Source organism: Glycine max, chromosome 8 (genome assembly GCF_000004515.6).
Source record: "Glycine max cultivar Williams 82 chromosome 8, Glycine_max_v4.0, whole genome shotgun sequence".
Lineage (NCBI taxonomy): Eukaryota > Viridiplantae > Streptophyta > Magnoliopsida > Fabales > Fabaceae > Glycine > Glycine max.
This window is the reverse complement of record NC_038244.2, coordinates 4,203,526-4,225,949: the sequence shown is the minus strand read 5'-3', so window position 1 is coordinate 4,225,949 and position 22,424 is coordinate 4,203,526. Positions and strand designations below refer to the sequence as shown.

At 32.7% G+C, this 22,424-nt stretch overlaps 2 protein-coding genes across 2 annotated transcripts; both read right to left on the bottom strand.

Annotated features, from left to right (window-relative positions):
• Window positions 1-8,923: 8,923 nt before the first annotated feature.
• Window positions 8,924-12,523, bottom strand: PIN1A (auxin efflux carrier component 1a). Its single transcript, NM_001280586.2, has 6 exons — window positions 11,256-12,523; window positions 10,915-11,161; window positions 10,744-10,829; window positions 10,028-10,185; window positions 9,621-9,697; window positions 8,924-9,263 (listed from the first exon to the last, which is right to left on the bottom strand). The coding sequence occupies exons 1-6, from the start codon at window positions 12,430-12,432 to the stop codon at window positions 9,197-9,199; spliced, it is 1,812 nt and encodes a 603-aa protein (NP_001267515.1). The 5' UTR covers window positions 12,433-12,523; the 3' UTR covers window positions 8,924-9,196.
• Window positions 12,524-19,741: 7,218 nt separating this feature from the next.
• On the bottom strand, window positions 19,742-21,540 carry LOC100799469 (protein C2-DOMAIN ABA-RELATED 4). Its single transcript, XM_006584844.3, has 3 exons — window positions 20,753-21,540; window positions 20,528-20,623; window positions 19,742-20,349 (listed from the first exon to the last, which is right to left on the bottom strand). Exons 1-3 carry the CDS (start codon window positions 20,861-20,863, stop codon window positions 20,059-20,061), a joined length of 498 nt encoding a protein of 165 aa, XP_006584907.1. The 5' UTR covers window positions 20,864-21,540; the 3' UTR covers window positions 19,742-20,058.
• Window positions 21,541-22,424: the final 884 nt, after the last annotated feature.

Sequence of the window (22,424 nt, the reverse complement as noted above, 5' to 3'; positions counted from 1 at the left end):
GAATATATTGTTAGATTAATTGGCGTGACAAAGTATATAGGATAACTAATTATGCTTCAAAAGCTAGCCGTGGTAACTGGTAACATTTATATCTTTGAGATAACGGGTAACATTTTTATCATGATAATAATAATAACTAGTAATTACGTATTGTGTGCCCATAAGATTTTAATGCCATTCGTTAAGGCAAGATTTGAGTTGTTTAATTTCTTAAATGTTTTCAACCTTTTAATTTGTTTTTTAAAAGTAATATGTTTGATTTGCTAAAAAATAAAAATTGAACATCACAAAAATATTTATTCAACGTTTAAAGATGACTTAGTGGATAAGTATTCAAAAATTTGTAATTCACTAAATCTTAGTATAACTTTTTATTTGGTGTCTAACAAAAGTAAAAATATAATATTAGTCTTATCTTCTGATTTTTCATTATTTTTACTTTTTTTTTTTTTCATATGCGCCTTTTTTTTTAAATCTCCCTCTCTAAGCGTGATGCCTTGATCGCCGGTAAGAACCACCTTGACACCTTAGCTACCGGCATGACATCTTGATCACCGACGAAGACTATATGAAATATTATTCTATTTATCTTGTCTTTTTAACAAATCAATAAGATCCTTAGTGATTTAGATAGCTTGGACCGGACATGCACTAACCATTAGCAATGACAGAAAAATGAGAATGATCATTTGGGAGTAGATCGAGACAAGGTCTTCCGCAAATATTTTTCTGCATGAGGATATTTGACTAGCTTCAAACACTTTAATTTGTCGCTTTCCCATCCAGCCATTATATATATATATATATATATATATATATATATTCTTTCTTGATTGGAAAAGGCTCTACCCTGCTTTTGCTAGCTTATATTTGTTGGGTCGTTCATATCTATTGCACACTGATATATAGTTGTTCTTTTCCAAAACAATTAGATTTTAGCGGAATGGAAACGAATGTTTATAGTAGTATATAGGACACACAAGGAGTTCATGATAATATTGAACGCATGCATACAGACGTAGAGGTTGATGTTTGTAGAGAAGATTTGAACGTATCGATTTGTCTTCCATTACAATTATATATATATATATGCTCAATTATTATTCATTTGTCTATAGGTCCACAATATAACGATATTTTATTTTAATTAATTCTTATATCTACCAATTACTTAAAACAATGAAACTCAATTGAATATAATCGATCTAACAAGCTTGTTTTTAATCATTGAGCACTATTGGGTATATTCGCCATTAAGGCTACTGCTACCGGTTACGATGGCGTCATTAACGTATATATTTGATTTAATGTATATCAATAACGGGTTAAATACTTTTAGATTAATTTAAAATTTTGTAGATATATATAATCTATATATAAGAATTTTTAATTAATCAAGTAAATGGTAAGTCTTAGAATGAATTTATAAATAAAATGTCATTGAATGATTTAAGAGTAAGCTTGACCTACACTTTAGTAAAATCATCCATTAAATTGTTTCTCTCTCTCTTTTTATTCTATACGTCTGTACATAGCAGGACCCAAAAAAAAAAGCGTCTGTACTTATATATACATAGTTAACTAATAAATAAAAAAAAATATTAGTTTTACAAAACAATAAATGTTTGGTTTAGTACGGATTTACATTATTTAAGTTAATTAGTCTTTATTTTTCTATTTTCTTAAAGTTTTTATCTTTCTATTATGAAACATAGTTAACAAAAAAAATATGATTTGTGGCAGTGCTTTTAAGTGTTTACTGAGTTCAGGGAAAGCCCAGACCTGTATATAACGCCGTTGGATTTCCAAACAATATAGCATACTTTGGTTCTCTTTGAAGTAATGATTAGTCTTGCCATGTGTGTTTAGGCGAGCGCATATGTTCTGGACTCATTTTGGGGTTCGGCCATGTGTGTTTACCTTTTAGGTTCCATCACTCAATAGAAGCCACTATCACTTGCTGGAATTGTGTTTGCTGCCTAGAGTATCCCACTATATATGTTTGAGGTACTATAAATTACACGTAATCAATCTACGAAATTGAATTCAAATAAAATTAATTTTATAAAAAATGATTTTGAAGTGAAGTAACTTAGGTTTTAGATATTTTTATCTTAAAAGCAAGTTATAGTCAAATTTGGTATAAAATTTTTCATATACAAAAGTTACCTAAAATTACTTTTAAGTAAAAATTACTTTTTGAGTACAATAAATTATTTATAATCAAAGGTAATTCAAACATAATTAGACTCAGAATCAATTTCTTAACCTGGGAGAAATATGCTAACATTTATTTAAAATCATATTAATTGTTGTTTCAATGTATGATTTTAGGTGATTCAATATAAATTCAAATACGTACAAAGTACTTTATGCAAAACTTAACGAAGGTAAGTGATACTTTATGCAGTACGTCAAAGCTTCCATGTGTATATTCTTGCATCCCCATATCTAATATCCCTCAGCAGACAGAGACGTTTATCTACTATAAGAGTCTGAATGCTCTATTAGCTATATATATATATATATATGTGTGTGTGTGTGAATCTTGATAAGTATTTTGAATTAAACAATGCAGAAACTTCAAGGGACCATTCATAGAGCACTGGCTGCTTTCCATGACTGTGAGGATGTAGACTACTCACAAAGTGACTGAATCTCTTGCTTGATGTAGTAGACTAATTCAAAAGCTTGTATGAGTTAGTTTGTGGTAATTAATATTAGAGGGAAAGAGTTAGATAATTAAGTAGGTATAACTAATGGAGTTTATTGTTATAAGCTCTCTCCATATATAAAATCTATTTATTGTAAATCATCTTGTAGAAATCAATAATACAAATCTCATTCTTGATTTCATTTACTTTCTCACTCTCTTAATTCCTCTCTAAATAGAAAGTGTGTGTGTGAACCACCCTTGCTCCAACATTGCCGGGGATTATATGTCAAACTCAACAAAGGCGAATACTTTTGCTCCATTGTGGTCTCATATGCTGCGTCATCTACTACTCATCATTTGAGGGAAGTTATAGATTGTAAGATATAATATGGACCATTCAAAATTTACCTTGAAAATTTACACGTCTACTAGTATTTTTATGGTAAATTCTGTGGTGGATCATCTTTCAAGTGGTACATCCGTGGACCATGAATATTAACCGTCAGATATAATAGTTAATAAAGTATGTGGTTGAGATTAAATGAGTACAAATATCGGATACTTATTCGGTACTTTTTAACGAATTTGCAATTTGGTCCACGTATAAAAACCACAGGTGGATGGTTTTGTAAATTTTATTTTGGTTTTTCAGGAAAAGGGGAACCCTAAGGTTAACAGAGGGCAAAAGCGGTTCGACGATGAAGATCGGAGCGAGGATTTTGTTTGATGTCGTGGAATAATGCTTAGAGCTGACATGATTGGCTTGAGGTGCGTGCCAATTTCGAGGTTTTGACTTTGGTGGAGGTATTGGTTGTAAGTGTTTGGCTTCTAAATCTGATTATTGATTTGGGCCGCGCACTGTCGGGCAGAGCTCCGACGAGCCATGGCTGTCGGTGGCAGGTACGGAATCGATGCCGACATTCGCAAAGCTAAGGGAGTTTCTCAAGCGATGTCGATTTTCTCAAATCGAAAGACGCTGAAGGTTACATGGGGGTAACCATCCCTCAAGCCACTTAACGGCGCCGTCAAGGGTTAATGTGTGAGCTGGTGAAATTGGGATGAAACGATTAACTAAATTCTTAAGTTTTTCAGGACTTGATTCAATGTTTAATATGTGCCTCAGCTATGGGATTGAAAACCCCAGTTTGTTCTACAACATATGAATCAACCTTGTGCAAAGATTATGATTTATGTGTGTGTGTGTGGGGAGAACCTATATTGAACTAACATACAGACATTGGGGCAATGACAATGTGGCGTGGGAGTAGTGGAGGGGACGATTGTTTATGGCAATTGTTTTTCTTTAAATCGATTTTCTCTTTTTAATTTTATAAACTGCCGTGTCAATGGTTTGGATGAAACTGGTTAATGAATTTTATTTCTTATCATTCAAGTGTTTATTGAATCAACCATGCAAGAGAACCATGGATTCAAAAAATAGGACATAAAGCTACTGTTAAGTGTTATGCACTATTATCAGAGAAGAAGATAAAATTAAATGACAGTTTTGGAGGATGAATGCAGCAACCAAAGCTAAGAAAGCATAACATACATGGACAGTTTTAAAAGTTATCTAAAAAAATTCAGCTCAGGAGGAATAAATGAATGAGTATGAAGGATTGGAAGAGAGAAATGACTGAAACTGAGAACAGGAGGCGAAGAGCGATGTTGGATTGTTGAAGGACATGGGACCGCTTTGCAATTTTTGAAAACTTTTTTTTAATATTGTAGCAATCTGGTAAATGCCTTGTTTACCTACAATACCAGAACATTTGGATGGTCTATTACCGGAACATATGTTTAAATGATCCACCACACAATTCAACTATTTGTATATATAAGTAAACGGCAAACCTATTCATTTGTACTAGTATAGTTTTAACAAATATTAAGTTACCGGAATCGGGTTTTTTTAAGGATTTGTTAAGTGAATTTTTATGTCACTAACACATTCTTTGTTAACTTCTACTTTCCCGGATTTAAAATTGAAAATTCTTATACAGTATGATTTTTTTTTTTCAAAGGATGAGTAACTTAAATATTCTAATCAATACACTAGTTTCTATTTCTTAAACATCACAACAATAACACCACTACAAAAAAGTTAGATGTAACCAATAAAATAATGTATTACTGTTAGGTGCTCAATATGAGAAGTTAATTTTGAGGGTCCAATACTTCCGTGAAGAAGACTAGAAGAAGAAAATTAGAGGGAAGAAATTATGTATTTTTATTCATGCTTTGCAACTTTATTACACGTGCATATTTATAGTGTGAATTTCCTAAGAGAATTGTGATTCTTTGTTAGGAAAAGATTACAAGCAAATGGATTCTGTTATTGTTATTCCTTAATTCTCGAAACCATGATCCTGCAGATTTCCTCTTTGCCAACTCAGCCACGATCACACATGTAAGCTTGATGATGGTTCTTTTTATTTTTCCTTCTAGTTGCACCCCCTTGTTGCTAGGTCCACTGTTAGTTGCTTCCTGCACCTCTGTCTCTCTATCAATTACTTCCTCCATTCTAAAATATAAGTTATTTTAGAGAAAAAAAATTGTTTCAAAATATAAATCATTTTACAAAATTAATGTAACAGTCTTTTTAATTCTCGTAAACTCTTTTTTCCTAAGTCATTGGTATTTATTCATGCATTTATATCATTGATTTATTCCAAAAATCACGTGCTTTTCCGCAAATAACATCGGATACAGTAGAGTTAGGTGAAGTGGAAAGATTGATAACTGCAAAATTTAAGTTAATTTGATAGTTAATTTTGGCTAAGAATGATTACAATTTCTTCACTTTACTGTGTTTTTAATGAAGTAATGAAAAAATTAACATTTTTACAATTTTTGAACAGCAGAAGTCAGAAGAAGAAAATTTCAAGAGCATTGAAAAAAAATTGATGCAAAAAGTGGAAGAAAAAGTCTTGAAGAAAACTTGGAAGAATTAGATAGTTCGCTTAGTGCACAAGACCGACTCAGTGCGCATTCTCGCTTAGCGACCAACTCTTAGCGCGAATAAGGCCCACAAGAAAGCCCAAGATCACGCTTTGCGCGAACACCGCGCTAAGCGCGTGATCAAACAATCATTCTTGCTAAGCCTCAACGTGAAGTCAATGCAAAAAGTAAGCTAACTTAAGCCTATAAAAGGAATAGGAAATAAGAGGAAAAAACATACTGAGTTTCATAGCTCTCTAGTGAAGAAATCTAAAGCCTAAGCACCTCTGATAGGAAAAACCCTTCTTCTTTAGCCATTCCTCTCTTCCTTTCCTTTAGCCATCTAATCCCTTCTTCCATCCATATTAACCATTAAAGTGTAAAGCCTATTATGAATATGAGAGGATAAACCTTATTGTTGGAAGTCTAACTGACCAACTCCTGTAATGTAACTTTTTCTATTATCTATCTAATACGATTTTGTTTATATTACTCTTCTATATGCTTCTCTGTTTATTATGGGTTGATCATTCATATAGTGTTTAAAGGATAATACATTGAAAAAATGATTATTTTCTAAAGACTTGGGTAAGAGTATCTAAATGAAATTATTGCTAGAAATATATTTATATTCATTTAGCCTATTTCATACCTCTATGATCTTAATGTAATTTATTATTTTTATCTTTGTAAAAAAAATTGGAAGAAAAAAATAAATAAAGTAGGCACTTGAATTGCTCCCTGTAACAGAAAAACATCTTGACGTCATCTTCTTATACACCGCGGGCTGAGATGGTTGCACATTAAGTTCTCCAGTTTAATTGATTTGGCAAAAATAAAGCATAATAAACAGTGACATTTTATCACTATCTAATATTAAAGCATTTTTATTAAAAAAATTACATTATATTTAATTTTTAAAAATTTATATTTTCTTTTTATAATCTATTTACCTTTTTAATTATTTTAGGCATTTGATTCTTGACTTTTATGTTTTTAATTAAATTTTTTAAATAGTTTGCAATTTCCCCTAAATTTTTAAACAAATAAAAATTAAAAAATACATTATTTTCAATGAATTAACACACTACTTTCCTATATTATTGTGCAAGCGAGAAGGTAAACACCAGAGAAATAATTTTATCAATGGACTTCATTTTTATTTGATGTATAAAACACTTATATTTCATATTTTTCTTAACTATAAATTTCTTTCGCATGATAATCTTTTCCACAAGCAAAATCTATAAACTCGACTCCGATATAAATTATATACTGTTAAAATTAATGATAAGAAGAAAGTCCCCTTAATCATATGTGCTTGGCTCTAATGTTTAGTTTGACCTGTACTTGATATTACATTTAAATTAAATCAAATCGTTTCATATGCAATCAACGATGGAGACTAGTGGTAGAGGAAATTTAGAAAAATGTTGCCAAATGTTCTTTTTCTTTTATCAAATAACTAGGTTTACACATTAATAACCTATGAGTTATTTGAGTCCACAATAATATGACATCTTAGTATTTTTTTTTTTAATAATTGAGTTGTGTCAAATTCATTCCCGTACGGGACACGACTCACTTCGGTAGCCCAAATATTAATAGATAATCTTTTATTTTTAAAATTTGCAAGCAATGATATATCTAGCTACTCTTTAGTTTGAGGGTTAACATCACGGTAGACTTTAAATGAATAAGATAAATAAAAGCCAATTCATTTTAGAGACCAACTTCTTTTAAAGGAAGTATTTCCAGCTAGTCCTAACAAACTGATGGCATAGCATATAACAATTTGAGAAATTGTATTTATACGTAAAATTGAAAGGTGATTGAGAAAAAGGTTGCATAATGTTTCTTTTTCTTTTGTCAAATAACTAGGGCTGCACATGAATAATCTATGGGTCATGTGAGTTCCACATTCATATGTGATCTTAGTGATTATTTTTTAATAATTGGTAGCCCTAATATTATAGAAAAATGTAGTTATATATCTAGCTATTCGTTGTGGGTTAACATCAACGTATACTTTAAATAAATAAATGAAATTTCATTTTAGATATAAATTTCTCTTAAAAATGTTTTTCTAGTCCTAACAAACTCATCACAAAGCTTATAACAATTTGGGAAATTGTATTTATACGTAAAATTGATGCAAAAGATTATATAATAAAGATTATAGAAAGAGAAGAAAAAAATGAGAAAATGTTTAATATATATAATAGAAAAATATTATATAAAAGGTATTGTATGTATATAACTCTAATAATATTGCCCTTTCCCATTTTTAAAGGAAATTAAATTCGGTCACTCACCCTAGCTCGCATCTTTACTAATAGCCACTGAATTAGTAGAAGTTACTTGCAAACATTAACGAATGGGGGCAGATCTTATGCTTTGCTTCTATTCTGGTTTGCAAGGGTTCAAAAGGATGTCATGCAAAGCACCAAACAGAAACGAAGACTGAAAAGGAAAGGTGTCACAAAAAGGCAATGTATGAATAACTAAAAGAATAGAGATGGGAAGAAAGGAGTGAGAGAAAAAGGAGAAGAAACTTTAGATTGTGAATTTTGTCCCCTGATATTCCAAAGCAGTCCACATCAAATCAAACCCCTATCCTATAATGGGGGGTCCCTTTTTGCACTACGTTCATATATTTCCAAACACATCAAATATATAGCTCAAGCTTCAAACTCGTTTATTTCATATTTAGAATGATCTTACTCTACGATTTAAAAAGCTTCTGTCCTCTTTGTTATATGGTCAATCCCACAACTTAGGTGAAACAACATATCATTAATTAAATCTTGAAGGCGAAAACAACATGCATCTAGACTGAAAGCAATGTTAGACACGTATACATACCTTTGTTGATTAGTGATTAGAAAATCTTAAATTCATTACTAGGTTTAGCCGTTTAGGTGCGCTAAAATGAACGATTAGGGTGGGACTAGTAACCTGTCCTCTCATTTTGCACTTCCTTTTCCTTTCTTCTTGTCAAATAATAAAATGAACAAAGTAAAAATTATAATAGGAAAGCTAAGCACAAGTATAACTTGAAAAAATGTTTTTAAATTTCATTTTTAATTCATACTTTTAATATATATATATATATATATATATATATATATATATATATTATTTTGATTTTAATGCTAAAAGTTGTCAAATATTATTTTCTATTTTTATTTTAATTACACCTTCGCCATTTAAGTGAAAAATAATAGAAAGAATGACCCCTAAACTTTGGGTAAAAATTATGTTTCCAATGTCAACCAAGTTTTCATGCCTCTCTATTCCTTCTTCGCTTGATGAGTGATACGGTATCGGGAGAATTTTTAATTTGAAATTTAACGAGATAGCCATTTTATAAATTAGCTACAAACATGATTTTACATTTTCACTGAGCAAGGACAATTCATTAAAAAAAAAAGAAGAAGAAAAATGAAAACTCATCCGTTGATCGATTCCTCCTATTCAATTATGGTGATGCTTTTGTATTTCATTGAACATTTGTTGTCGTGCTCTAAGGAGTCTCAAACGAGATTGCATGCATGCCATGCCACATGTAATCTTCATATCCTCCATCTTCTCATTCACTCATAACCCCAGCAAGATGTAGTACACGAGCGTAATGGGCAATGCAATCAACATCCCAAAAATAACACTGCATTTAATTCACGATACGCCATCCGTTAGCATTTGAATACTATTTTTCAATTAAAATCAATATATATATATATATATATATATATATATATATATATATATATATATATATATAATATTGACTTTAATTGCTTCAACTATCAAGGTTAAATTTTAATTGCATAAAAGTAATCACTAAATTTTGTTCAAAATAAAAATTTAACTTTGTCAATAAATTAAAAATGAAAATTATTAAATTAAAATAGTATTGGTTATATAAAAAATTCAAAAAAGTAATTAACGATTTATTTTTCATTTTATATATTTTCCCAAGTCCCTTATTAGCAAAGCAGTGAATAATCATAATTATACTTACCCCGTACTGAGAATATCAGGATGTACATTGTATTCCTTGGCAAAGACAAATGGGACAATTCCTTGAGGAAGAGCTGCCTGTAAATTTTTGCAATCGAATTTCATAACAGCAAAATTAAACAAACTGGTCAAATGTTTGTAGTTAAATCACAAACTCAAGAAAGATATTTTCATTATTAAATTTTTGTTCATGGACTCAAATGAATCTTTATATGCCAATTAAAGTTATTATTTCCACAGAAGTTGAATCTTTTTTTTTTTTTTCCTGTGGAAACAACGGTGCAGATCATGGACATTGTAGACGGAAATTAGACCAATTAGGAGCTTTAATTAACTTAAGCAATATTGTATTGGTAGTGTTTTGAGGGAGCAGAAAAGAAAAAGAAAGAGAGAGGAGAGGAATACTACCTGAACAATAGCAACGTGCAAGAGAACGCCTTTGAGTCCAACAGCAATGGAAGCAGCTGCCATGACAGCTGGACCTGTAAGGAATCTCACGGCCATAGAAAAAGCTGCTGTGGAATTTCCACATGCTATGATCCTCGGTTGCAAAGCCATGAACAGACCTGTCATGCATGCACATCAAAAGCATCATCATCATAATCATAATAATATTATACTAATGAAGCAAAGCAAACACAACAAGAAAGCATGCACGCGGCGTGCTCACCCCACCACTGTGTATCTCAATTCTTACCCCGCCAGTGCCACCACTGTCAGTCAATCACCCTTTTCTGAAAGACCGACCTGACCTTTCATCATCGTCCCCACCATCACAAGCGATCACGGTAATAATAATAATAATAATAATAATAATAATAATAATAATAATACCACAACACGAGATACTGTTCTGTTTGTTTGGTCACTCTGCTTTTTCGCAACTTTGTTTATTAAAACAAAGCATTTAATTTAACAATAAATTAATAACCGAAGCTAACATGGAATCAGAAAAGATTTGCTGCCGCCTCCTTTTTCTTTTCCAAGCAAAACAAAGGTCAGAACAAGTTAATTCCTTCCCACTTTATATAATTAATTAATTTATGGTTTCCCAGTTAAAGCAGTATGTAGTATTTTCAAAGACAAGAAGGAAGATGTATGTCTATACTCTATGCAGTACTTACCAAGACTAAACATGGCCATCCCAAGCCCTGCATCTGACAATATCGAAATAGACTTGGCAATTATGGCTGGCATTTTTACGTTCCACCTACACGATCAATAAAATAAAAAGAAAAGAATGTTGAATAATAATACTCCAGCTCGAGCTCTCGAAGTCAGAAGAAGGAAAAGACCTGAATGAAATGAGTGACCAAGTTAGGCCGATTAGGCTGGAGTAGGTGTTGGGGTTTCTGATAAGTTTCCTCCACACCATGATCAAAATAAGCCTCGTCATTACACTTGCTGGAGGCATTGTTTTTGGATTTCCGTTTCCAACTTTCTCACCTTCATGCTCATCCTCAATCCCTCTGTTTCCAAAACTAAATTCATCTTTCTCTGGCTGGTACTCCTCTTGAGTGTCTCTATTAATATTACCCTCCACTGACCATCACAGACACCAAACAGTCAACAAAGAAATAAAATCAACAAAATTAAATTACAATTTTATTTATTTTTTTAAAAAAAAATACAAGACCTTTTCCTGGAGATACAGTTAACTTGAGTTCTTTATGATCATATTCATGTCCACCACCAAACACATCCGAAACCGGGGAAGCACTTGAACTCCAAACGAACATATGAAGGTCCTTATTTGGATCGTCTGGCTTCTTGGCGACGTTTTTAGAAGCAGTGGGAGAGAACATGCCAGGGTTAGGAGCAGGGTAGTGCCCTGTTCCCGTTCCCGTTCCTGTTCCTGTTCCTGTTCCTGTTCCAGCAGCAGGGTAGTGGTACCTCGGCTTCCCATTGTTATTATTAGAAGCATCCTCGTCGTAATTGGAAGGTCTGGGAGTTGGTCCTCTGGAAGCAGAAAGGCCATAAACATCGTTGGCACCAAAGTTAGAATTACGACCAGCAGCCATCATGGAGTAGAAATCGGTGTGGTTGAAACTGGAGCCACGTGGAGTAGGGTTTCGAGAGGACTGAAGAGAGTAAATCTCAGCATTGGTGAGATTGGAAGGGCGAGGGGTGGTGGAAGAGAAGCCCTGGGACCTTCTAGAAAAGATGTCGGATCTGGAAGCGTTGGATTTTCTGACAGTGACGTGGAGCTTGCCGTCCTCTTTGATTTGGGCATCGGTTTCCAGAGGGTGCTGTCGTCCGTCAAGAGACATGACATCAGAGTCGACATGGATGGAGACAATGGTACCGGCAGTGTCTGGGAACTGCTCAGAGATCAACAATCTGGCGCCTCTGTACTCGAACATGAAGAGCATCAAGGTGTACCAGATGATGCACTGGAGGACCACAATTTGGACCATCAGACTCCCCGAGAACTCGCCGTACATGCCTTTGAGCAAGGGGATTCCCATCACAAGCGTGTTTGGGAGGGTGGAGATGGAGAACAGCGTTATGGTCCACTCCAAGCACCCTCTCTTGCTCACGTTCGCCCAGATGCCCAGGACAACCAACACGATCATCTTCTGGAGCGTGTCGGCGGCGATGAACCGGAAGTTCATTTCGTAGGGGTTGTTGGAGGCTATGAAGTGGAACGAGAGCAGAGGGACCGCAAACAGAGCAACGAACCGGTTGATGCCAGAGCATTGGTCCGGGGAGAAGATTTTCCACCATTTCACGGAGCCGTAGGCGAGTATCATGGCCACGTACAGTGGCACCATTGCGGTCATCACATGGTAAAAGTCGGTTAACGTTATCATTTTTCTGCTTCTTTCACTTCAAGTGCTTTGTGAGTACGGACAAGGAATGAGCAAGAGTGAGAGATGTAAAGGTGATGATGAGGGAAAGCATGTGTTTTGGTTTTTGAGATAGTGGGTCGTAGTAATAAGAAAGAAAAATACAGCAAATATTTTTTCAGCTTTGAGAGGTGCGACCGAGCTTGCACTTGCAGTTCAGTCCCCAACGCAGCCAGAGAGGGGGATATTATTATTATTATTGTTATTTTCTTTTCCTTTTCCTTTTTTTTTTGTTTGTTTTTTTCCTTTTTGTTTTGAACTGTGTTTGGATTTGGGGTTTGGAGATGAGTGGGGGGTGGTGGTATTTGATGCTTGGTTGGTTGGGTTGGGGGGTGAGCCTGAGCCTTGATCTATGGGACTTGAGTCTTCTGTCACAAAAGCCTAAAAGGCATAGAAAAAGCAATTTGGGTTGAAGTGGGCGTGTCTCCAAGTACTTGTTTTTGGAGATACTAACTCTTTAAGTTTAAGCTTTGCAAACAGCATCTGCCTCTTGCCCCCTTTTTTAGCCCTTTCTCTTTGGATCCACTGTTTCCTCCTCTCTTGAACAGCCCATGCCTCTGCCTAAATCATATTCTCTTCTTTTCTCTTCAAAAAATAGCTATCCTCAATAAGCATTATAAGTTATTTTTACACGAATACTATACAAATATTTTGGTCAATAGATAGCAGCATACTTAGTTCACGAGATCAGCTTAATGGTGAATAGGGGTGGAAATAGGTCAGGTCGGTCTACAGGGGCCTACGACCTGACCTACATAAAGACTGGTCTGAACTGATCTATTTAATTAAAAAGTTAGACTCAGACTTTTTTAAAAGTTTATTAAATTAAATAAACCAGACTTAGGTTTGTTAAAAAGCCTTATAAGTCTGATAGGCCGGCCTATATATATATATATATATATATATACTTATATTATTTTTTTGGTACAATTAATTTTTTTTATACTAGTAGACATTGATTACAGATTACTGTTCCATAACTTTCATTCCTATAATCAACTCAACTTTAATTACAATTTAGGTGTGAGTCATGTGTCTCTTTCCTTTCCTATTCTTGCCAACGTTTCCTTTTTTTTTCATTAACTTTCCTATTATGTTCCTATTAGGTTAAGCTAGACTTTTAAAGAGGTCAGACCGAGTCAAAATAAAAGTCTTTGATAGACTATAGGCCAGACTCAAACCTCAAAAATTTATCGTAAGTTAGATTCATGCTTTTTAAAGCCTGACCTAACATGACTTATTCCCACCCTTAATGGTGAAAGAAGAGATGAGGGAAGAGAGATAATGGTTCACTTTTTTTTATAAAAAAAAAAACTAAAAATCTAGGTTTTGATTTAAATTTATGATTGAAGTTAATTTAGATATACAACTTCCCACCTAACTTTAAAACAATCAATCTTTTAGTAATTGAACAAAATACATTTTACGTAGCAAATTGCAGATATACAAAGATAGGACGGAGAATATTGAAAACACCACTTTTTCAAATGGATTGAAAAATACCACTTGAAAATATTCGATATGGACAAAATAATCTTAGATCAATTGAGAGGGGATCGGAGACTCCACGCACTAGGATATATACTAGTAACACTCAAGGACAAATGCATAAGGTGAAGAGGGTAGAAACCATCACATGGCCCTAAATTGTCCCTTCCCAGCCGTAGTATCTAATAGGGCTTGCATGCCACTGCCAATAGCTTTGGGTTCACTTCGTTAGGTGGGATTACAGGCCACTCCATCAGACTGATGCTGTGAAATGAAAAGCAAATTCATATTCCATGTTTCTTGGAGAAAAAAATATTAACTTTAAGTACTAAGTGCACGTTTGATTCTGCAATTGAACCAACAGATCTGCGTCAAAAGAAGCAATCAGTTGCAGCTTTTGTATTATTTTCTCTTGTAAACGTTGTTAAGTTGGAGGATGTGCGTATTTTATGCACAAACACATCCTGGTTAAGTTCAATTTTTCTTTTTCTTTGAGGGGATAACAATTATGTGTATCTAATTTCAATTCAACATTAGTGTGTGCTTGTATCACATATATCGGAGGAAAAGAAAGTATTGCATGTTTCGGTTACAATGGATCCAAGCCTCTCAAACCCACGTACGTTTGAGATATTGAACGTCTGTGCTGTAATACTCTAGAAAGTATTATTGCATGTTTTCCCGTTAATTTTTTATTCGTATGAATTCCAATGCATCTAAATGGAAAAGATGTACTGGGGTGCTGTGACCAAATTGAGTTTCGGGAGTCCTCAATGGTGCCCCAACACATGCTCTTGTTCTAATTATAAACTTATTCACAAAAAGTTATTGACATGATCTAGTACTTAGATTCTTTAACTAAACTTTGGATTCGATTCTTGATTTGAGTATAAAATTATAATTAAAAATATTATTTTACCTAAAAATGAATCAATTCAATAGGAGAGAAAGAATTAGTTGGATACTAAATAAAAAAATTCCACATATCTCTTTATTACACAAAAAAAAATATAAACCATGCTCTTTATTTTATTTTTATTTCTCTTCCTACTACCTATCCTTAATTCTCTTTCTTATTTTATATGATAAATACTATTAAATAATCTTTGAATTTAATGATAATACATTCACAATAATATAAAATTATACTAGAATTTAATCACGAATCATTACAGATATAATTTTTAAGTTATTTTTTTTTAAATCAATAAACTTATCATATATGATAATTTATGATTAATAATAATATAAAATTAGTTTATATTATATTTTTTAAAATAAAAAGTAAAAAAAGAAAAAAAAACAGTTGAAAAAGGTAGTGACAATAGTTATATTTCAAAGATTCAAGAAAAAATAAAAATAATTATATATATTAACGGATAATTTAGGAATAGAAAATGAATACACCAAATGAGGTGATTGTGTTTATTAATAATTAATAATTATAAATAAAAAGATTTGTTAGAAAATATATAGGAGAAAATAACGATACTCTCATTTGTATGAGATTTTCAAATAAGCACTAATGGCCAAAAAAGGCTTTGTGCCTGTTTAAATATGCATTTATAAAATTATTTTTAAATGAATGTGATTTTACAAATTTAATTTTAAGTAAACATGAGTTTGTTATAAGGCTATTACTGCAATGGTGTAATATTAGAAAAGACTACTTACTCTAATTATATTGCCGAAAAATCTTTTGAGAATTTGAACTTTTTTTAAGAAAAATGATAAATAAAAAAATCATAAATTCATAGTATAAAAAGCAGCACCAGCAGTGAAAAGAGAATGTTACTGAAAAAGCATGCAAGCTTTATCCTGCTTTTCTTCAAAACTGCTTAAACAAAGCAACCAAAAGCTTTAATGGCTCTCGGTCGTGGCAACTGGCAAGGCCCTTAAATAAAAATAAAAATAAAAGTTGCTTTGTTAGGCTTAGGCTCCTAAGCCATCATGAATTTTTTTTAGTATATATTATGAAATTAAATAACTTTTTAATAGTCCGTTTAAAAGTTCCATTAAGCACACTTCTAGATTAGGGCACTCCTATTAGCAACTACGACTAGAAGTCTAACACAACAACTCTGAGAATGTGCATGATGAAAACAGAGAAGACTTTTTTTGTTTAACTAAATGAATATAGAACAACCGCTTTTCCACATGCAATAAGATATGAAATTTTCTAACTATTACCTTAAAACAAATCTTGTTAAAAATAAAAACTTTAAGGGCTTTACAATATTGGTAAGTGGTTTAATTTGTATTAATACTATCTATTTTAAAATTTTAACAAGAGTATTGTAATTTTTAAAATATTCATTAGCAAAACATAAAAAATAGTAATCCCTCTCCTAGAAGTGATAACTCAAGCATGCGTGGAAGTTAATGATGGAAGGCATTGAGGTGAGCAGAGGAGAGAATAAAAGTAAAGAAAAAGAGGGGGCCCCGGCCGGGACGAGAACAATACTGAATACTGATAGGCGTGTCAGTCATACAATACAAATTCTTAGATTAGATATTCAAAACCCCAAACACCACGCTTAGCTGCACGCAATGCCACGGGTTTTTATGTTTCCTAAGAGCATAAAAGGAATGCATGCATTTTATTTGTTCTCTCTAAACTCCTTTTGTCTTATTTGCCTCTTAGCTACTAACTCTCACTCGATTCCTTCAATGAATATGTATCTCTTGGCCTCATAAAAAAGTAGTACTAGTAAATATTTTTCTCCCAAAATTTCGCGCCCTTCAATGGAATACATACTAAATTGCTAACCAAAAATGGGTGGGTAGTACACTACCGTTAATCAATAATTTCAATTAGGAACTAGGAATATCGATCTAGCCTCCGATGCAACATGAGATATCAGGTTGATTTTCATTACTAGGTTTGATCGTTTTTATAATAGATCATTTTAAGTATAATATTGTATGTGTTTTATTGTTAATTTTAATCAAAATTAATAGTTTATTTTTAAAAAAGCTTCATGGTTAAAACTAAAATTTAAAATTAATGCAAAAAATATTAATAATACTGCACCTATATATATATATATATGTAAATATTTGAATCATGGATTGTAAATTTGCAATTAACCAAATCCGACGGAATGGATCCTTGGTCAAACTAACCTACAAGCTAATCAAAATAGCTTTATATACTAAAGTGTCTTACAATCTAATTGCAATTTTGGGGGATTTTTCGTTTTCGTACATTTTAATATGATATTGAGATTTTTTTATATATCTATAAAAATTAAAGACAAGTGGTAAGGGTTTCTAATAATCTTGTTCAACTAAATGAGTTAGATATTTTCATATTGTAATTTTAAACGTGAAGTATTACAACGGTTAATTAGGGCATTTCAATGTATCTGACTAAATGAAGATTGATAAAGAAATATGTATATATTTCGGGTATGAAAATATTATGATATATTAGAAAGCAAAGAGGAACGAACTCCAACAATGAATACACAATAAATTATGAAATTTACCATATTTATAATGCTGTATTTTACTCTTAATATACTTTCTTTTTTCTATCTTAGACGAGTCAAATCTAACTAAATAAGTGAAAGCATGACAAAATTCCATTTATCTTAATAATGAGAATTGATCCCACTGTTTGCTTGGTTCAATTGTTCACCCAGACTTTTGTTTTTGACAGAATAGTTCTCCCAGATTTCGTTATAGAAAAAGACAATATAATTACTTAGTCGTTATAGAAAAAGATAATTTAATTACTTGGTTGCAAAAGTTCTGGAAATAAACCTGGACGCAGGCTAGCGTAGGGAACCTCAACATGCTATTCCCGTGGCTTTTCATTTGTGATAGGGAAAACAATTTTGTGTTCATGAGAAAGAAAAGCATTTAAGATAAAAAGCGAAACATAAAGCTACTTTGACACAATCAATCAAAGTTGTACAATTTCATTGGTATGGAAGAAGATAAACAAGTTGCTTTGTTGGGCAATGAAGCATATTTGTGTGGATTCACATCAAATTTCAAACACATTATCCAATATTGACTTTGCTTAGGATTTCGTAAGGGATGCTTGATAAGTCCATCTCAACGAGATCACACGTCTCTTTGATCTTGGAAGAGTTTAAGAAATGCTCCTAAAAAGTTGTCTCATCCCAACAATTAAACGATCCCACAAACCGTACTAAAATTCACAGATAATTTTATTAACAATAGATTATTAATAGGAATCAAGGAGAAGGCTAGCGTGGGAGACATGAATAGGTCTCCCACCATGAGAAAATACTACTGTCCGTTGGATCTTTTAAATTTCTAAATCAACCGTTAAGATTTTTTTGTTTTTCTAATTTTGTTTTTCTTTTCTTTTGAATTTCCAAATTTGTCCCTCCACTATCCACCAACCACTATGAGCGACAACAGTACTTCCTCCATCTCCATCTTGCTTCGACTTTTTCCTTTCTCAACCTCCATTCTTTCCCTGCGTACTCTCTCTCTCTCTCTTCCTCACCGAAACAACCATGGTTGTTACAATAAAATTCAAAAGCCGTAATAGAAAGCAAACAGAGAGGGTATGAAAATCCTTGTCCCGCACCTTAAATCCCTTCCGCCGCACTATAACCCCTATCACCGGCGATTCATCACTGCCATGCACAGTGGCAGACCTACAGCCAGTCCAGCGTACTTAAGTTTGTAAATAAAATCTTATATTTTTATATTTTATTTCATTTATATTTATATAATTGAACCAATTGATCTTATTTTTTTTAATTTATATTCACTAATTGAAGGTCTTGGATTCGCCAATGATTATGCGCGGTCTTATTTCGCCCATTCCACAACCATATTTGCACGTCCGAGTCACCACCATCTCCGTTTGCAGCATAAGGCAACCGGGAGTCTCGCATACGTGCTTCCATGAATAGGATAAGTTACCTATAACAGCCACAGTTTCGAAGAATCTTTGTTCACTGCTTCTTATGATTCCACCAAGGGTACAACGTACACATGGGTTTTGGATGGAAAGCAAAATCTCATAGATTCAAAAACAAATATCTAAAATACGTCTTTTTTGTGACATTTGATTTAAAGCCGAGTATCTAGATAATATATTATACAATTAATTAATCTGGTTGGAATTACATAGAAATGTTTGACTTCCTAGTTACGGTCTTTATTTTACAGATGATGTTGAATTTGGGAAAATTGGAAGGTACTATGCGGTTGTTGAGTCTGATAAAACAACGGTGAGTATCGACTAACAGGAAGATGGACAGAGGGGTAAATACGGAAAAGAGAAAAAAAATAAAAAGATGGAAAAATCTTAGTCATTGATTTAAAAAATTAATAAATCTAATGGGCAACATTACTTTCTCATTAGATTAAGTGTATGTTTGATTTTTAATTTAGAGGTCTAAAAGTAAAACTGAAAAAGCATCTTGTTTGATTTTCACTTAAGCCTGGTCTTAAACTAAGTTTTATTGTAATTTAACTTTGTAATTCAATTTGAAATGGAAGCAAGAGGAGAGTTGATTTTGCAAACTGAGTCTGCAAAATGAATTTTATCCAAATTTAAATTCTCAAATTGCAATCCATACATATTATATATATAATTATATTACAATCATATAGTTTCACTAAAAAATATTATAATTATATATAATTTAGAATATTTTTGACACATAAATTTAAATATTATATATGTTTTTTAAAATTAGGATTATTATTCAAATAATATTCGACATGTGCTTAATCCACCGTGTGTGTCGAGTCAAGTTGGTTGCGGTAATTAACATATAAACTAACAATCAGTAGTAACAAATATATCTTACGTGTTGCAAAGCATCAAGTGATTTTGATGATTAAATATGACTTTTTGAACTTGAAAAAATATGCAAGAAATAACAGAAAAAGCTTCTCTTGCATCAGTCAACAACACGATACATTTGCCTGCTGACAGGCTAGCTCGATCAACAGAACAAACAATTGAAGCCAACTAATGAACTGCAAATAAATAAATAAAATAAATATAGGTAGACACGTAGAGTCGGTAATATTTGTTACGCGTACTTGATATATAAAACCCACCCCTGCTTGAAAGTTGAATGCATGCATATGATAAAGAAATCATAAACCCTTGGAGCCAGGAAGATTAATCCATTGCAATTGGATTTCCACTTCACCGCTTTCCACGTGTCGCAATCTAAGGACAAGATCTTGGATAACTTTGCCATTGCTATAAGTGATGCAACTTTCCTCCGCCAGACAGTTTTGCCTGCTTGGTTGTATTCTTGTGATTATAGTACCACTGGGGAGGTCTTCTAAGTTCATCTTTAAGGCTTCTATGTATGCTGAGATGTCACATTCTGCATCTCCCATTTTGTCATCCTTGCTGAAAGTGTCATAGTCATACACTGTCTGCAATTAACATTTGTTTAATTAATCACTCAACCTATGATGAAGGAGATATATAAAACATAATTAAAGTAACAAATATATAGTATATCAATTGGATTAGTGTGTTTTAAATCCTATTATAACTAAACCAACTCGCATAAAAAAAATACACGAGTCTAATTATAAATGCCTTAATTACCAGTATAAATGGATGAATTGGATCTGTAACAGAAAGCGTAAGATCTTCCTTCCACTCAGGATTAACATCCTTTTTAATCACACGAGTCTTCAGCTTCTGAAAAACAAGTCACGATCGAACATATATAACTAATGTAAGATTGCGAGATCGATGCATGCATATATGCAACTTTAAAATAAAATAAAATAAAAAACGAATGAAAAGAAGTTAAATAGTATTAGTTACCTGCTTGCCCATCTTAACGACGACGTATGGATCGCTAGTATTGACATCACGAACGGCGAGGTTGACACCGCGCTTGATGTGAATCCTTAAAAGGCCGAGTAAGTCTTCCATGAGCGACGACTTTGGTGTATCTTGTCTCCCTCCCCCTCTCTTTAATAAGCAACAATCAAATTTAATTTTTTGTTGTTTACTTTCTACCAAAAATTAAAATAACGTGTCACAATGATTAACCAGAGTTCGGTTTATTTAGGTTATTGTATTATTAATTATTTGGCAGTTGGTTGTTAAAATCGAGAGGGAGAGAGGTTGTGTTTGTGTGAAGGGATACAAATTAAGGTTGGCGAAGGTTGGTTTTGTTTTGTAGAGGGCGAGAGGATGAGTCCCTTCACAATTGCATGCATGCCACCGTCAACGTGTACGATGCTCCCTTATACTCTCTTCACCCTCCAATTTTGTGGCAACAATTAGCCAGACCCTTTCTCCTTCATTTTTTTTTTCTTTTCTGAAACCGTGATTAATTTTATTCTAAATATTAGATACTATAAATATTTTAATGGTTAAACATAATTATCTGCCGCAGCAGCAACTATACTTTTAACGACAATTGTTCTTCATATAGCAACTCCATAAATATCCGCAAGAGCATCAATTATAATTTATTGGTTGTACTAATTTAAGAATATCCTCCAAGCTAGCAATCGTGGGAGAGTCTAATTCCTTTCAAGAGCCATCAATTATAAACAGGACTAGCTCTAGCCTTTTAAATACATTATTTTGGTGACTCTTGCAAGTTTTTTTTTTATTTATTGTTTCTTGAGATTTAATTTGTTGTCTCAATACATTAAATTAAAATAGAGATACGAAATATAAAAAAATAAGATAGGTTATGAAATTGATTTAAAAAATATTTTTAGAACTATTAGTTAAAAAAATGGTTAAGGTGTTTAAAATAATTAAAAAGAATATACAGCATCATGGAAAAATGTGAAAAAATTATATAAAAAATAAATTTTGGTTCCTAAAATTATCATTTCTGATATGATATCTTACTCCAAATGATATCATTACTTAAATAATTCAACAAGTTAAAAATAATATCACTCGGTGTTTTGTTTTAATTAATTTCAATTGTTCATGATAAGATTACATGGTTAATAATATGTATTTTTGTCACTCTCACATAAAGAAATTAGTTTGTAGTAACATAATACTAACACCTTTGAAAACCTCGAGATGGTGATTGAAATTTGACTAAATGAGGGGAGTTGCTAGATGCATTTAGCATTATTGCTTGTGCACCCAACATTCTTAAAAAATGATGAGTGCTCCTACCTTTTTTCTCCTTTTAAACGTTGTTTTCTTTTTCCAAAACCACACCAGCCATTTTTGCGCCCGCTTCTTCTTGCTTTTCTCTCTTTGGTGTCATATTTTCTTCGGTTCCTTAGCAACGGTCAGGTTCAATGAAGGTGAAGGTACCGGTGTTCAGTGTTGCGGTGGTCGACAGCGGCATACGAGGTACGCAGTTGTGTTGGGTGGGCGTTCTGGTGTACCATAGATCGTGTGGATCAAGTTGATCCGTAAATCTTTTACAGTTCAACTTGATCCGCATGTTGATTTTAAAGCTGCGAATCAAGTTGATTGTTACAGATCAACTTGATCCGTAAGAGGCTAT

Bases quoted from the DNA above. Each gene is read 5' to 3' on its own strand.
- PIN1A (NM_001280586.2), bottom strand. From the start codon at position 12,432: ATGATAACGTTAACCGACTTTTACCATGTGATGACCGCAATGGTGCCA. The intron at 11,162-11,255 runs GTCTTGTATTTT...TGTGATGGTCAG, and splicing joins AACTGTATCTCCAGGAAAAG to TGGAGGGTAATATTAATAGA. The intron at 9,698-10,027 runs GTAGTATTCCTC...AAAAATTTACAG, and splicing joins TGCACGTTGCTATTGTTCAG to GCAGCTCTTCCTCAAGGAAT.
- LOC100799469 (XM_006584844.3), bottom strand. From the start codon at position 20,863: ATGGAAGACTTACTCGGCCTTTTAAGGATTCACATCAAGCGCGGTGTC. The intron at 20,624-20,752 runs GTAACTAATACT...CTTGTTTTTCAG, and splicing joins TCGTTAAGATGGGCAAGCAG to AAGCTGAAGACTCGTGTGAT. The intron at 20,350-20,527 runs GTAATTAAGGCA...TGTTAATTGCAG, and splicing joins CAATTCATCCATTTATACTG to ACAGTGTATGACTATGACAC.